Raw genomic sequence first — 18,054 nt, forward strand, 5'->3', positions numbered from 1 at the left:
TTATAGTTAAAACTGGTTTTGCAGAGAAAGCAATTTTAGATGGGGAAAAAAACACTTAAAGTGTTATGGAGAGCTTTATAGTCAAGAGTACTTCTAAAACAGTTTGTGACTGAGACTACAGAGTTGGCCAACTGCATGACAATACAGAGGGGCTTACAGGTAATAGATGCTTTGTGCCTTGGGCATTTTGACCAAATCTCTTGGGCCTTAATTTATCAAGTTAGCCAGCACCAACTGTGCAACTTCTATATGCCAGGCTCTGTGCCAAGGGATTGGGACAGTGATTATGAAGACAGCAACTGTCTTCTTCTCTGCACTGCCAGGGCTGAAGGGTATCCTGGAGCCCTCTTCCCCCACCAGTAATTGCTCCTAGTACACCCACTAGGACAGGATGCTTAGCTAGGGTCTGTGGCACATAATGGGGAATAGTAGGGTGGTTGACATGTGGACCACAGTAATCCCAGTCCAAATCGAAGCAGATGCCGTAGCAGCTCGGGGGATGGGCAAAGTCCTTCTAGCTGCAGTGACCGAAGAGGGCTTCCTGGAGGAAGCAGAGTCTAAGCTGAGCCTTGAAAGCAGCACAAAGATTGCTGTCACTATTCAGGTTCAACATCTATAAAAAGTGGTCTTTGCCTCTTTCTCCCTACCTCACAGGCATGTTCGTAATTTTGTGTTACATTTGAGGGCAGAGGGAATAAAGTTGAGGGAGTTATTCATAAGAATGATCCCAAGTTCCTGGTCATACCTATTCTGAGGACTAACCTCGAGGAATTAGTGAGAAAAATCATTGTGAATGTCCTCATTCTTTGGGTAAATTCCTGAATTACTTAGATAACTTCCTCATGAATTCCCACTCCTGTATGTTCCATTAGTGTCCTTACCCTGCATTCATTGATTAACGTGTGTGTGAGCTTCGGGAGTAGAAGCTCCATGTGTCAAGGTGACTAATAGGATCACAACCATTTCAACAATTTCAGAGAAGAAAGTAGAAACAGAAAAGTTCCCAAAAAGCCGTTGCCACTGAATTTGAAGTATTTAATAATTTTCCCAGTGGTTACCAAATTTATAGTAAGCAGGACAGGCATTAACTAAATATCAAAATCTTCTCTGAGCCCTAGAATTAATTTAAAAAAAATTTTTTTTTTTATTTTGGTAAATGTATGTGTAACAAATGGTTTGCCATTTCAACATTTTTCACGTGCACAATTCAGTGGCATTCGTTGTTTATCATGTTGTTCCACCATTACAGTTATGCATTTCCCAATTTTCCCATCACCCTTGACAGAAGCGCAGTGTACCCTAATCAGGGAGTTTTGCTTTTCCCTACCCTCCTATCCTCCCCGGTAACCACAAATAAACTTTGGTCTCTGTACATTTGCCTATCCTAGATATTTCATGTAAGTGGAATCATACAATACTTGTTCTTTTGTGACTGACTTATTTCACTCAGCATAGCATTTTCAAGGGTCATCCATGTTGTGGCATGTATCAGGATTCTATTTCTCTTTGTGGCTGAGTAATATTCTGGCAGACCCCAAATCAAATGAATTGCTTTTTCCTCCAGGCAAGAGTATTAAGAAATAAAGGTGTTGATAGTTTTGGAAACCAGAATCATTTGACTTGTAATCTTGTGTGTATGTGTGTGTTTTTTTTTTTTTCCTCAGACAAATTTTGGTATTGTCGGCTTTCCCCAAATCACAAGGTCCTGCATTATGGAGACTTGGAAGAAAGCCCTCAGGGAGAAGTGCCCCATGACTCACTGCAGGACAAATGTAAGTGGCTGTCCTCTGTAGGAAGCCTGACTTTTGGTTGTTTGTTTTCTGGTTATAAAATATGCTGAAAAACTGTCAATCTAAGTAAATCTGGTGGGCATGTCTCCTCTTGTCATGTCAAGTCTTGGTCTGAGCATTCTCCTCAAGCGTGAGACCGGGTGGATGTCGGGCTTGGGCTAAGCTGAGGGGAGCATGCTAGAAGTGCCCTCAGTATCTTCCCTGAAAGATGTAAACTTAGGGTTCAAATGGCCACTTCTGGGTTACTTATCCAGGTGCTTTCAATAAGCAAAAGCAGTATCAACTTAATCCTATAGATAGCCTTTTTATGAGGATCCCAAATAATTCCACATGAATTGCGTGCTTGATTTCTGCCACATTTACTCATTAATGTTTAGTGTATCATGTAAATATGATGCAGAGCTAATGGCAGATCCAAATACGGCTAACTTACTTCAAAGAAGAAGTTCAGACAATTTGAAGATTTATGATCAATTCATTTTATTTGTTAAACATTGCCTGAATTACATGTTATTCGTATTTATTCACTATTGCTGTAGGTTGTCTGTTTTAACATGTATGCTTTTGAAGAACCAGTAATATGCTAGATTTTTTTAGTCCAGCACCAAATCAGGTGCCAGCTTTTTTTTTTTTTTTTTTGACAATGTTAAGTATACAAAGTATTATACCAAGATACCAAACCAGTTGCCATCAAGTCTCCTCTGTCTCATGATGACCCCATGTGTGTCAGAGTATATCTGTGCTCTGTAGGGTTTTCAATGACTGATTTTTCAGAAGTAGATTTCCAGGCCTTTCATCTGAGGTGCCTCTGGGTGTACTCGAACTTCCAACCTTTCAGTAAGCAGCCAAGCACATTAACCATTTACACCACCCAGGGACTCCTACAAAGTATTATAGCAAACCCAAACCCACTGCCATCGAGTTGATATCTACTCATAGCCACCCTATAGATGGAGTATAACTGCCCCATAGGGTTTCCAAGGCTGTAAATCTTTATGGAAGGGGACTGCCACATCTTTCTCCTGCAGACAAACATTAAAATACATAAAGGTGATAAATTAATTTGGAAGAGAAATAATATAAAAACAACCTCGGGGAATATCCCAGGTAGAAAAATCAAAGAGTGAGAAAACAAATCAGGACACTTTTAAATAAGCTTTCAAAGTCACATTGAGCCTGTAGTGAGTCAGATAAGCATGTCCCAGACAGAATCCTTACCCTCAAGGCCTAGCACCTCCCTTCCTGCCACCCCAGGGCCCATCAGAGTCAAATCTGGACTGCCTTTCTTTCAGCTCACAGCCATTGAAGGCGAAAATAAATCATGAGTGGGAAATTTCCTGACATAGCCAGACTCCATGCTGACATATCAGGCAGACAGCCTGGAACATACTCTCTTCCTCCAGCTTAAAAATGGGGCAATCTGTTCTTTGTAGTGTCAATTCGTTCAGAAAATGTCCTCGTTTCCTTCCATAAAACTGCCTCCAGCCTACTTTATTGGCACCATATCCAGGGAGAAAGAAATCTGAAATTTGCCACTGCAGAGAGCCTGGGACTGAGTCCACACAGCCCTTGCTGTGTGGGCAGTCCTGGACTTCTGCCTGTAGGCGAGGACTCCTCCCTTAGATCCCAGAAGGCCCTCCACATCCCAGCATGGACAAGCTAGACCAGTGGATCTCACACTGTGGTCCTGGCCAGCAGCAGCAGCATCACCTGGGAACTTGTTTTAAAAAAAAAAAGAAAAGCTATGGAGTTGATTCCCACTCATGGCGACCGTGTGTGTCAGAGTAGAGCTGTACACCATAGAGTTTTCAGTGGCTGGTTTTTCAGAAGTAGATTGTCAGGCCTTTCTTCTGAAGCTCCGCTGGGTAGACTTGACCCTCCCATCTTGTGGTTGGCAGCTGAGCGTATTAACCTTTTGTACCACCCAAACTCCAAATGAACCAAACCTGTTGCTGTCGAGTCAGTTCCGACTCATAGCAACCCAGGGACTCCAAAAACTTGTTAGACATGCAGAATCTCAGGCCCCACTCCCAGACCTGCTGAATCAGAGCCTCTGAATCTGGGGCCCAGCGATCTCTGAGCTGGATATTGCCCTATACGCTACATAGAGATCCCCTAACTTTGCCTTTCATTAGTAAGTAAAAATTAAAAAAAAAAAAAATCAAATTGATGGGGGTTGCCAACTTTCAATTTTGGCGAATAAGGATATTAAAAAATAAAATCTAACTAAAATTTAATATCACAATCCTTTCAAAAAAGAAAGGACGCTTGATCACCAAAAAAGTAAGAAGGACCTAATCTTAGAATAAAGGACCGTCCCTTCTACAGAATTAAACAAGCTTTATGAAAAACTCACACCAGTGTCCTTGTTTTCCTCCATTTGCCATCATGAAATGGTGAAAACTCTCTCGTGAACTAGGGCCAGTTTGGAATCACTGCTCCACGGGATAAACGGAGAAGAGGGATTAGTGCTGGTCACAGCACCCAGCAGCTCTACAGGCAATCTCCCACTGCGTCATTCTCACTAGAGCAACGGGCGGTGGGCGGGGAGAGTGCTCAGGGCAGAAACAGCACAGCTTGATTCATTGCTTCCCCGTGAGACACAGAGAATCTGCTCTCCCATTCACTGGGGATATTGTTTATCCCCATATTTATAGGGATAGAATCCATTTCTCAACCTAAAGATAGACACTTGATTAAAAAAACAAAAACAAAAATGGTGCTCTCCCATCCTAGCTGGTCTTGTTGCTAAGAAAGCAGTCGCCTTGCTCTTAGAAAAGTTCAAGGGGTGGACAGTACCTGAGCCTTGTGTAGGGGTAGTGCCTAGGCCTTCCCCCAGGCTGGTGCCCCACAACCCTACTAAGGGCCTCACTCCAAGACTCCAGGGGTAAAACTAACTGGCAGGAACCAGGAGTCTTGATGCCAGGGAATCTAGGAGGGAAGGCCAGCAGCTCGCCAGGGTGGCTTTAGGAGAAGAGCAAAGCCAAAGCTGCACAAGGCCAAAACAACTTTTGATGATGGCCCCTGAGTTATGCTGGCTCTGGGGAAGGGTTGCAGCAGTGCTTCCTGAGAGTGCCCCTAGAACTCCTCTCCACCCATCTCCTCTGCAACCTTGGAAGTATTGCAAAGTTCCAGAGAGCTGTCCATTACCAGTTTATTCATTGCAAGATACACCAAGAATGCATACTTGTGTGGGTGAGAGTATAGGTGTGTGCCTGTGGATGGGTAGGTATGTGAGTATCTGGGAGAGATTAGTATGCGTGTGTTCATATAATGAAGTACAATAGAGTTATAATGTGCCTGAGATGAGAGGGCCCCTGGCCTGGAAACAAAAGTTTGCTGCTTCACGCCTGCCACTTGGTTTGCATTTAATTCCAATTCTTTATTCTGCCTGGAGCAAAATAGCCGCCCTCTTGGAGCCCTTAAAAGTCAGAAAAATGAGGCGTTCCTTTAATTAATGTTAAGTGCCATTGCTCTAGCCATGTATGATTGCCCTCTCTTGAGACCACAGGGAAAATTGTCATCCACCCCTTGAGTTAATACGTGCAGGATATTGCGATATTGATGAATCAAATAGTATAATTGAATTCTCTTAATATAGCTAGTGCAGGTAAGATCGAGGGCCTCTCCTTGGCCAGCTTCTTCCCTAAAAAGAAAAACAAAAAAACAAACCTGTTGCCATTGAGTCAATTCTGACTCATAGTGAGCCTATAGGACAGAGTAGAACCGCCCCCTAGGGTTTCCAAGGAGTGGCTGGTGGATTCGAACTTCCAACCTTTTGGTTAGCAGCCGTAGCTCTTACTACTATGCCACTATGGTTCCCTAAAGGTTTAGGAAATCTTTCTTTTCATATTCCTTTTGTTTGTCAGTGAATATGGCCCTTGCAAATCCGTATCTGTTTACATCCCCTATGGGCCCCACACCCCTCCCACCTGGGCTTACAGGCAGTCCTCACCCCCACTAAACACTCCCTGCTTTCCAGCGTGCTTCAGGCCCTTCATTGCCTCCCTTTGTAAGAATCTAGGCCAGTGCTTCTCACTCCCACATCAAAGAGGCTGAGGAGGAGCAGCACAGCCTCGCCCCCAAGCATGTAAGGAAATTAATCCTGTTATACTCGATGAAATGGCTCACACAGAGAAGCAAAGTGGACGATTTGGACCACTGAAGCACACCAAATAATTCAGGTCCCTCAATCTACAGAGAAAATTAACTTTGAAGATTGGTAATGAGAATAATTACTGATAACATTTATTAAGTGTTTACTATATGCCAGAGAGTCCCTGGGAGGTACAAACAGTTCAGTGCTCAACTACTAACCTAAAGGTTGGCATTTAGAACACCCAGTGGCACCACAGAAGAAAGGTCTGGCAATCTGCTTCCGTAAAGATTACAGCCAAGAAAACCCTATGGAGCAGTTCTACTCTGTAACACATGGGGTCGTCATGCGTCAGAATCAACTCGACGGCAGTGGGTTTGGATTTGGTTTGGTTTCCTGTATGCCAGGCATTGTGCTAAGAGCTTTACATAAACTGTCCTCTCAACAACCTGAAGAGGTAGATGTTGTCCCTATTTTACAGATAAGAAAACAGATTTTCCTTAAGTAACTTGTTCAAGGTCACAGGGTTAGTAACCACCTGACTTTGTGTCCCGGATTTATACCCAATTCTTTGTACTGTCTAGATTAAATGCCAACAGTGAGCTTGACACCAACCAAATGAGAAAACCAAACCCATTGCTGTCGAGTTGATTCTGACTCATAGCGACCCTAAAGGACGGAGTAGAACTGCCTCATAGAGTTTCCAAGGAGTGCCTGGTAGATTCGAACTGCCGACCTTTTGATTAGCAGCTGTAGCCCTTAACCACTACGCCACCAGGGTTTCCTTTGACACCAACATTAGGAGTTAATTCTCAGAATAATCCTATCAGATAGAGTGTATTATCGCCCCATATTGCATAGGAGGCTTGGAGGCTCAGAGAAGTCAAGCCCAAAGCTGTACAACCGATAGACGGATCTAGAATTCAAATCCAGGCTCCCTGATCCCAGTGTGCAGCCCTTCCCCCCACTCTGTGCTGACCTGCCAGGTTAGAGGCCAGATACTTCACTGAAGGGGACTGCGGAGATGAGCCTGTCTCTCCTCCTCATCTCCACACACAGGAACTTTCCTAGTACGGGCTTGCATACTGCAAGTGCTCACGGCTTAGCAGCTGCTTTCTGGGGATGATTTCTGCCTCATCTTGGCTCCCAGTGGTCAAACCTGAAACTGTATGTATTGTGGTGGCCCAGTGGCATTTTTATTTTAATCACAGTTAAAGCCCCCCCAACAGATACTAGCAACCAGAGAATTTCCTGAGTACATATGAAGCGCTAACCACATTTGGCGCTGTGTTCAGCACAATTTCGGATACTGACACCTTTTAAACATCGGGAGAAATCATGGCCCAGCATGGGAGCATGGAGTAGAAGGAAAAGCACCAGCCCCCGCTCCATCTCGCGCTAGCTGTGTGACATTGCATAATTTATTTCCTCTCTTCTGACCTCAGTCTTCCTATCTGTAAAATGAGAGTGTTCAATTAGATAGTCTCAATCCAACTCAAACTGAAAAAAGCCTGGCAAGGAATGAGGCCTTGCCTGGGAGATGAGGGAGAGGTGCTTCCTTCACCAGTGACCCTCTGTTCCCATCTCACTAGACCCTGGGTCTTTACTTGCTCCCACACAAAAAGGCCTGAAGTACACACCAGCCTGGCTTTGTAGTCATGGAGAGACCCCACTCCTCCTCAGAGTGTAGGTTCCAGAGCCATGAGTCGGACTCCTCTGATCCTGCTCATGGGAACAGAGAGGAGGCTCTTCAGCTCTTCCATGACTAATCTTCTAGTGCGTCTTGAGAGAAACTATGCAAAGAGCAACCTTTAAAAGCCACACTGTATTTTTAGTATTCTGTATTTTCTTTTTAGCCATCATCCTATGAGTGATATCACAGCTTGTCTCCTTGACGGGGGACAACGCATATAAAAAACATAAAGTATGTACTGTCACAAAACCCGATGGAAAAGGGCCTTTTCTCCTCCGAACTCTTTCCATCAGAGATCGTGAAGACTGCCCCACAACAGACGTGGATTACTCTTGTCCCATTCCATGTGATGCATTTTCAAAGCCAATGGGTGACTTACTGTTTATAGATTGTAAACACTGTCTCTAGTTCATTGACTGTGTTATATATTATACAACAAAAGACTTGGACAATGCAATTGTGACTGAAGCTTCATTTGAAACTTGAGAATGTTTTTATACATTGATATGTTAATGATACTGCAAAGTCACTTCAGTGGTGGATTTTCTATTGAAAAGTAAACCAACTTCCCCAAGTGTCCAAATGTCCCCTCTCAGGGTAGTGAGTAGGCAGCCAGATCAGCCTTTGAAGGGGAGTGGGGCTGATCCTTGGTTATGAAAATGGGTTTAAGGAGAACTTGAATGAGTGTTCCGGGTCAAAGGTAGGTTCAGAAATCATAGAGACCGCTTATAACAAGATGCCAATCCAAAAGAGGCCAGGCAGAAAGGTAGGAGAGGGTACGAGGTAAAAAGGTAAACCAGTCAGGATACGCTACGTTACTACATTTTGCTACAACATAGTTTATTTAGCACAACAAAGTTAATTTCTCACTCACATTACATAACTTACATGGGTTGACAAAGGACCCCTCCACACATTTCCTTAGGGGCACAGACCCATGGCTACTTTGCCATCCCAAAACTGCAGCATCTGGAAACATGTTGCCTCTTCAGTTTCTGCAGCAGGGAAGAGAGAGGCTGGAGCACACATGCTTTTCACTGCTTCAGCCTAAAGAAGAGACATGCCACTTCCTCTAACATTTCATTGGCCGAACTAATCACATGACCCCACCTAATTGTGAAGGTTGATGGGAAGTAGAGTCTTCCCTGTGCCCAGAAGGAAAGGAAAGCCAGATATTAGTGGGCAACCATAATGTCTACCAAAGGCGTCTAAAATCAGGGACTGCAAGATGGAGGAGCAGACATGGTGGGGAAGATAGCAGGGAAGCCTGCAGTGGTTTTCTGAAGGGTTCATCACAGCATCCCCATTCTTCCAGGGTTAGTGAGAACTCTAGACCTCTAGCAGTGTCAACACATTTGGACAAAGTTCTTAGTAAGTTTAGGCTCCCTGGAAAATGTTAACTTTTAAGGGGCCTGTCTTCCTGTTGTATTGAGCTCAAGCATAACAACGATTGTGAGGATGGCACAAGACTGAGCAGTGTTTCGTTCTGTTGTACACAGGGTCACTATAAGTCAGAATCCACTCGATGGCACCTAACAACAACAACATCATACATATTCTATAATTTTATCTTCATCTAAGTATTATCCCCCACAAACCAATTCCCCAATAAAATATGTGAACTCACACTTATGAAATATTCATTATCTTTCTCATTCAAGGAGTGTAAGGAATTGATTACTCAAAGCTCCCGCAGATCTTAACTTTGGAAAAGCCAACCCAGTTCACTTGGGCCCCTGGATTCACAATCCTTTTTGGAATGAAGGATTAAGGATTAGAGTGGGACAGAATGACTTTGCATTTTTAAAATTAGGGTTCCAAACCATCCTACTGCCTTCTCTTCGGTTGATCTTAACAAAAACGTTTAAATGCACAATCATTTCCACATCTTTTCTTATCATCCTCCACATCCTGAGTAAGACTTGAGATAACATCATTTTATCGAACTTATTATTTCCAGAATTTCCAAGATGAACTAGCTGCGATTTCCCTTTCAGAAAAGAATGTTCACCCTATTTAATTGAGTTCAGTTTCTTGTCTGTGAAGTAGAGGTAGTAAAACCTGCCTCACAGAATTGTTGTGAGAATTAAATGAAATGGTAGAGAGCAAGATTTTGGAGAATGAGATTTCAGGATCTGTTTAGATTCGGGCAGATATTTTGAGATAGAGCTGCTTTCTCTCATTATCAAAAACTCAGAAACCAAATAGATTTAGATACTATAGAAAGAGATCATAATAAATGTAAATCACTTGGCATTGTTCCTGGCACATAGAGGCCGTAATATTGGTACTGCTATGACTATTACAACTACTGCTGCTTCTATTGCTGTTACTTTTAACAATACTATAATTTTTTTTCAGGTGTTTGTAAACCAAATTCTTTTTATTGACATAGCCCCACCTCCCCAGCAATGCTTTTTAATAGAATATATTTTAGTTTCCAGTCCTCTTTGTGAGCACTTTTCTCTTCTCTGCAGTACTTTCTGGGAATGGCAGGTATGGTAGAAGACTCAGTGCTTAGTCCTGCTTCTTTATTGACATTGAAGCTTTCACATGGTTTAGTTACTTTCATTTTCTTTTGTGAATTACAGTGCCAGTGGCAGATATCAAAGCCGTAGTAACGGGAAAGGACTGCCCTCACATGAAAGAGAAAGGTGCCCTTAAACAAAACAAGGTATGATTTTCATATTATTTCAAATAGCTGTGTCTGTACAATGCAATCAGAGACTTTGGTGAGCCCGGCCCTTCTTTAATAGCAATGGGTGTGTGCGTGCATGTGTGTGTATGTGTCTGTGTGTATGCGTGCAGTCACACGTATCTTACTTAACTCTCCTTTTTCCTCTTTGTTGATTCCTTTCACATCTTGTACCTTATTCCTGCCCTCACTGATCACTTTTCTAATCCCTACCTCTCCTCCATTCTTTCACTTCTTACCTGCTTCCAGACCTGAGATTGCCCTGTCACTAATGTCATCCAGATCTCAAGCCTTCTCTGCTCATCTCCATCCATTCGCTGTGCTTCTTCTAACTTCCCATTTACGTGCATATTCTCCTTTCCCGCACCTCCATCCCAATTTCCTTCATTTTCTCCTGCTATGATCACCACCTTAGTAACCTTCCCGAGGTGTCAGTGAAGCCTGAGGAAAGCAGAGACCAGATGACTCAAAAAATCTCAGAAAACTTTAAGGGCCTGATATCCTTCAGCATTATAGAAAGTAGGCTGTGAAATATTTCAAACCCAACTTAAAGGAGAAAATTCCCTTGAAGGTATATATTGCTTAAGCTCACTTAACATTGCAACATCTTTCCCCATCCCCTTGGAGTTTACCAACCAACCATCACCATGACAGCCCGTGTTCCATTACAGAAGGTGTGGGAGGGGGAATTTTCTGAAAAGATGGAAGAATTACCTTTGCTCCCAGTTTTCAGGTATTTTTCCCTTGGTTGGGGTCAGTTTATCAGGGAGCCAATCCTTTGTTTATACCTCTTGCCATCTTGGAACACATAGTGCCCATCCTTGAGCAAAAGTGTCCAGATGGATCTGGGTGTTCCAGAGATCTTGGTACCAAAAATATCACATAGATCAATAAAGCATCTTTATTGTCCAGAGTCAGCATCTAAGAGAAACAACAAAATTATACATGTCCTACTTATCATTCAGGGTTAAAGTCAATACTCCCTGCTCTACAATTTCAAACATTCTAAGAAAGACAAATGGGAATCAGGTCTTCATAGAACAGCCCTATCTGTGGCTAAAGAAAGACAGAAGTACTATGAAAGTACTATTCAGGGGGACAGAGTGAAAATATGGCCAACGAGGCTTATGGCAGATCTTTGCTTCTTAAGTTACATAAGTATACCTCACCTCAAGTCCATGTGAATTCCTGCTTTTTAAGCCTGTCACAGCATCTGTCATGTAAAGCCCTTAACATACAAGCGTAATGTTGTAAAGCTAGGCATCTGGGGCCTGTGGGTCATCTGTTTCACTGCACCTATGGGAGTGTCCACTGTTCTCTTCTCCATGGTGTGGGGAGACAGCGTTCTACAGCTCAGCAGATTCCAAAAGAGCATCCTTAACTGTAGCAGCAAGTCTCCCAGCCTGCATAACTTACCTTCTGTGGGGCTGACTTCCTTCAACACCAGCAGGGATTACCATATGCTCCGCATATCAGGTATTCCCTGCACGATCTTGAGGAGCACTGACCATGCTCATATCCAGCTGAGGTCTCCATGTTTAGACCAACACTTGGAGCTGAGCCTGAAACAATGTGAGGAAATTTGCAGCAACAGGAGTCCATAACCCAGAGAAAGCTGGGAAGAGTATGTTTGGCAGTGAAGCAGGACTCAAGTGCTCTGAGTAGGGGCACAGGGAATTATGTAAAGCAGGTGTGGAGGGACTTCCAGTTTCAGCTCCAGTATGTAAAGAGCTTGGGAGTCATAAGTTCTGTCCTTCCAACCAGAAAAGGCTAGAAAAACTAAAATTCAGTGACTTCTCTTGAACTCATCAGAGAACTGAGGTGGTAAGGCAAACCACATCCCAAAAACCGGAGAGTCAGGTACATGAAGAGAGTTACAGCTGAGATCTGCTTACCTGGAGCAGAATCCACTGGAGCCATAAATTGGTAGAAATATTTAAATGGCAATTCTGATGAATTGCTAGAGGCTAAGTGTGGACTAGAGTGAGAGGGAGAAACTCCTGGAGGCCACAGTCTTAGAGGTACCCATAATTTCATGGGCTTTATCTGGAGAAACCCCACCAGGTTCTCATGGTGACAATATGAGAAAAATCCTCTTGTGGTTTTGGCAGGGGGAGGAGAAGAGTAATCATTAAATCCTCCAGAGGCTTCTCCATAACAAAATCCTGTTCCCCAGAGTTTTATCGCAGCTGGGAGAAAGGAATTTCACACACTGAAGCCCCCCCTAGCTTCCTGTCTCGCCTGAGTGGTGGGCATAGTCAGCAAGGGTCAGGACTTCAAGGAAATAGGATTGGAAACACTACAATCAGGAAAAAAATGAGGGAGTGAGGACAGAGCTATACTACTGAGAAACACTTGTGAAGGTCAGAGCCCTGAGACACAGCCCTCTAAAAGACTGAGATTTAATCAGAAGATTGTTGCTCCTCTCTCATACCTTACCACCACACCAACAAGACTCTAGTATAATAAAGTGGATTATGACTGAAAGATCTGCAAAACACAGGCTCTGTCTGAGTAGGGGTACTTAAGGAACCCCAAAGTCAAGAAAGGAGACAAAAACAAAGACACTAGAGGAATTTTGAAGCCTTGGGTATCTATAGCTATAGCAAACATTAAACATAGCCCAACTCCTAGCCATATTAACATAAATCCTCACATTAAAGGCCTATTTACCTCGGTTTCTATTACCCAGTACAACATATCTGGCTTTCAACAAAAAATTACAAGGCATGCCAAAACTAAGATATGACACAGATGTTAGAATTATCACACAGGGAATTTCAAATACCTGTGATTAATAACCTGGAGCCCTGGTGGTGAAATGGTTAAGAGCTAGGCTGTTAACCAAAAGGCCAGCAGTTCGAAGCACCAGCTGCTCCTTGGAAATCCTATGGGACAGTTCTACTTTGTCCTATAGGGTTGCTATGAGTTGGAATCAACTCCATAGCAACAGGTTTGGGTTTTTGTTGTTGTTGTTTTATGATTAATATGTTAAAGACTCTAATGGAAAAACAGACAACATGCAAGGACAGATGGGTAATGTAAGCAGATAAAAACTCTAAAAAAAAAAAATCAAAAGGAAATGCTAGAAATCAGAAACACTTTAACTGAAATGAAGAATGCCTTCAATGGGCTTATCAGTAGACTTGACATGGCCAAGGACAGGATCAGTGAGCTTGAAGATAGGTCAATAGAAATTTTGCAAACTGAAATTCAAAAAGAAAAAAAAACAGAACACTAAGAACAAGAACTATGGGACAATTGCAAAAGGTATATATAATACATGCATAAATAGAATATCAGAAGGAAAAGAAAGAGAATGAAGAAGAATAAATATTGAAGTAATGATGGACAAGAACTTTCCAAAACTAATAACAGAAAGTAAACCACAAATCAAGGAAGTTCAGAGAACACCAAAAATGACAAACACCGAAAAATTACACCTAGGCATATCACATTCCAACTGCAAAAAAACAAAGACAAATAAAAAATCTTAAGGAGCTGAAGGGAGGGGGGAGATATCTTACCTATAGAAGAGCAAAGATAAGAATTACAGCAGGCTTATCATCAGAAACTATGCAAGCAAGAAGAGAGTAAAGTGAAATAGTTAAAGTGTTGGGAAAAAAAAAAACCTAGAATTCTAAGTGCAGTGAAATTATCCTTCAGCAGTGGAGGAGAAATAAAGGCTTGCTCATACTAACAAAACCTGAGAGAATTCATTGCCAGTATACCTGCTCTGCAAGAAATATTAAAATAAGTTTTCAGGCAGACGGAAGATCCTGTAGGTGAGAAATTTGGATCTGCATAAAGAAAGGAGGAATATCAGAGAAGGAATAAATTAAAGTAAAATAACAATCACTTTTCTTATTTCCAGTTGATATAAAAGATAACTGTTTAAAGTAATAAGATTAACAGTGTATTGGAAGATTATAGCATAAAGATAAGTGAATGAATGACCACAAAGTCACAGTGACAGGAGGGTGTAATTGGGATACTCTGGGTTAAGGTTCCTGCTCTACACGTGAAGCTGTATAGTGTTAATTGAAGGTAGACTTAGATAATTTTAAATGTATATTGTAAACTCTAGGGCAACCACTAAAAAAATTTTTAAAGAAGTATAGTTGATACGCCAAGAGAGGAAATAGAATCATGTAAAATGCTCAAAAGAGGAGAAGGCAGAAGGGGCGGTGGGAAGCAAAGAACAAACGCAGCACATAGAAAAGAGTTGCAAACATAGTAGATATTAACCCAACTATATAAATAATTACTTTAAATGTGAATGGTCTAAATACACCATTTAAAAGACAGAGGTTGTCAGAGTGAGTAAGTAAATATCTAACCAAACCCAATCCGTTGTCCTCAAATTGATTCCAACTCATGGTGATCCTATGTGTGTAGAGTAGAACTGCACTCCATCAGGCTTTCAATGACTGACTTTTCAGAAGTAGATCACCATGGCTTTCTTCTGAGGTACCTCTGGGTAGGTGCAAACTGCCAGCTTCTCAGTTAGTAGTTGAGTGTTAACCATTTGCACCACCCAGGGACTCCTTGGATAAGTAAATAACACCCAACTATATGTTGTCTGTAGCAAACCCACTTTAAGTACAAAGACTCAGATAGGTTAAAAATAAATGGATGGGAAAGATATACCATGATAACATTAATCAAAAGAAAGCCAGAGTAGCTATATTAATTTCAGAGAAAGCAGACTTCAGAACAAAGAAAATTATTAGGGATAAAGAGAGGGCATTGCATAACGGTAAAGGGGTAAGTTCTCCAAAAAGACATAATAATCCTAAACCAGCATGTACCTAACAAGAAAACGTCAAAATACATGGGGCAAAAACTGATAGAACTGAAAAGAGAAATAGACAAATCCATTATTATGTTGGAGATTACAACACCCCTCTGCAAGTTATCGATAGATCAAGCAAGCAGAAAATCAGTAAGGATCTTGATAACCTGAACAGCACCATCAATCAACTTGATCTAATTGACAACTATAGAATAATCCATACAACAACAGCAGAATGTGAATTTTTTTCAAGCTCATGTGGAACATTAACCATGATAGACCACACTCTCGGCCATAAAACACTCCTTTACAAATTGAAAAGAATAGCAATCATACAAAGTATATTGTCAGACCACATTGGAATTAAACTAGAAATCAATAACAGAAATGTATATGGAAAGTCCCAAAATATTTAGAAATTAAACAACACACTTTTGAATAAACCACGGTTCAAAGAAGTCTCAGAGAAATTGGAAAATATTTTGAACTAAATGAAAATGGAAATACAACTTATCAAAATGTGTAAGATGCAATGAAAGCAGTGCTTAAGGGAAATTTATAGCATTAAATGTATATATTGGAAAACAAAAAGGATCTAAAATCAGTAACTCAAGTTTCCACCATAGGAAACTAGAGAGTAATTTGAGCTTACAGACAGCCAAAGGAAAAAAATAATTAAAAACAGAGTAGAAATCAACAAAATTGAAAACAGGAAATCAAGAGAGAAAGATTAATGAAACCAACAGCTGGTTCTTTGAAAAGATCAATAAAATGAATAAACTTCTAGCCAGACTAACCTAGAAAAAGAGAGAAGTTGCAAATTACCAATATCAAAACAGGGGTGGAGATCATGACCTCATTGAAACTTGTGATATGTGTGGGTAAGTTTTACCGTTCTGTATGAGACGCCTCTTCCTGTCCTGTAAAGGAGACCAAGAAAACAAACTAAGAAACTCAGTAGACTAATGTTTCCCAACTTTTTCTTTTTTTAAATTGTCATGGCATTCGTAGAAAATTGGATGGATGAAGGGATAGATGGATGGATGGATGGATAATGGTAGGTGGATGGATGGTTGGATGGATAGTAAATGGATGAGTGGCTGGGTCAGTTGATGGATGGATGTGGGATCACAGTGTTGTAAACAGATAAGACTGTAACTGGAGGTTACTGGCCTAGATGTTCCACCCACCTCAGGTTCTTCCAAGCTTCCTTGAGGACTGAGAAGCACTATCTTAGTCCACCTAGCTCTTTAATTTGCATATACATGAATTTTTTTTTCGTATAAAAGTATGTTCACACACCTAGCTCATGAGGCAAACTATAAAAAGACAGACAGCTATAGTTCTAAGAATTTATCTCCTCAACCTCTTGTCTACTCAGTACTCCAGAGGCCTGCTCCTTCCTATCCCAGAGAAGAACTTCTTTGAAGGGAAGGGGAGACCTGCAGCTTAAAAGGCCCAGGAGAACTGACCAGAATGTGTCCATAGGGGATCTGTCAGGGCATCCTGGGAAGGCAGCAACCAAGGCATGTTGCTAGCTGTTCAGATAGCTTTTCCTGCTGGGGAGCAGCTTCTGACATTTTCTGCTACAGGCCTCTTTTACATGCAAATTTCTGTGGAGACAAGGAAGTTCTGGTTCTTTACAGAGAGATTAGAGAATTTCTGAGACTTAAAACTCGTTATCAAGGGTGAATGGAAATTCGATGGGAAAAATTTGATTTTTAATGATTAAAGACTGTAAATTCAAGCTCTGTAATGTATAAAATAAAGTTGATTTGTGGCTGTGTTTTTTAAAGTGGACATTCATGATGCTTGTCCCAGTGAATTTGGGGCTTGTAGCTACACAGTCAACACATAATCACCAAAGGAAAGATCTGCCCGGATCCCACTAACTCAGACAGGAGGATATTTGGTGTTAAGAGAAGCTTCCATCTTACTGTGTACCAGAATCCAGCTGATATTTTCTGGTGTGAGTCTTAAGCCCAAAATAAGCAAACTATACTAGAAGCCAGTATTCTAATATCAGCTTGAAAAACCTGGTCTTAATCCAAAAGCCCTTTATTCATATTTACTGCATTCATCATTCATTCATTCATTCAGTAAATGCAGTGAGCAGTCTTCTTGTACCAGGCCTGTGCCAAATGCTTAGAAATCCAAAGATAAGTACAACCTGGCCCCTGGCCCTGGGGTGTCCGGTAAGGAAGACTTATGCATAGACAGATAATTAAAATTCAGTGTTGTCTATATCCCAGTAAGTTTAAACACAGAGGCAGGAAGGAGAGTCTGGGAGAGTTGAGAAAGGCTCATGGAGGAAGTGATGTCTGACGTGGATTTTGAAAAAGAATTGACCATGCAGAAGCGGGAAGAAGACGTTCCAGAAGGAGAGGAGGACAGTGTGTGAAAAGGCACTTTTGACATATAAAGGCTCTGATTGGGAAGCATTGAATGCAAAGTATAGCATTGATGGGGACAGAGAAAAGAAAATGGGGTGGAAAATTATTGGCGAATAATGCTGCTAAGATAGATTGAGGCCAGAAATTTACGGCTGACTGAAGAAGGCAAAACCAAACAAAACCTGTTAACATCATGTCAGTTCTGACTCATAGTGACCCTGTAGGACAGAGTGGAACTGCCGCGTAGGGTTTCCAAGGCTGTAATCTTTTTTTTTTTTTAATTGTACTTTAGGTGAAGGTTTACAGAACAAATAGTTTCTCATTAAATAGTTAATACACATACTGTTTTATGACATTGGTTAACAACCCCATGACATTTCAACCCTCTCCCTTCTCAACCTTTTCTTTTTTTTTTTTTTTTAGTGAAAATATACATAGCCAAAGATAAACCATTTCAAAAATTTCTACATGCACAATTCAGTGATATCGATTACGTTCTTCCAGTTGTGCTGCTATTCTCACTTTAGATGAAGGTTTACAGAACAAAATAGTTTCTCATTAAACAGTACACATGTTGCCCTATGACAATGGT

The 18,054-nt window shown here is 41.4% G+C and overlaps 1 protein-coding gene across 1 annotated transcript in view; it reads left to right on the forward strand.

Annotated features, from left to right (window-relative positions):
- The window catches only part of ELMO1 (engulfment and cell motility 1), a 648,319-nt gene that overhangs the window by 616,649 nt on the left and 13,616 nt on the right, over positions 1-18,054 (forward strand). The window contains exons 21-22 of the mRNA XM_004385299.2: positions 1,665-1,772; positions 10,171-10,253. Of these exons, the coding sequence (XP_004385356.1) occupies positions 1,665-1,772; positions 10,171-10,253 (191 nt within the window). The remainder of the gene's footprint in view (positions 1-1,664; positions 1,773-10,170; positions 10,254-18,054) is intronic.

The sequence above is a fragment of the Trichechus manatus genome, unplaced genomic scaffold (genome assembly GCF_000243295.1).
Source record: "Trichechus manatus latirostris isolate Lorelei unplaced genomic scaffold, TriManLat1.0 scaffold00137, whole genome shotgun sequence".
Classification (NCBI taxonomy): domain Eukaryota; kingdom Metazoa; phylum Chordata; class Mammalia; order Sirenia; family Trichechidae; genus Trichechus; species Trichechus manatus.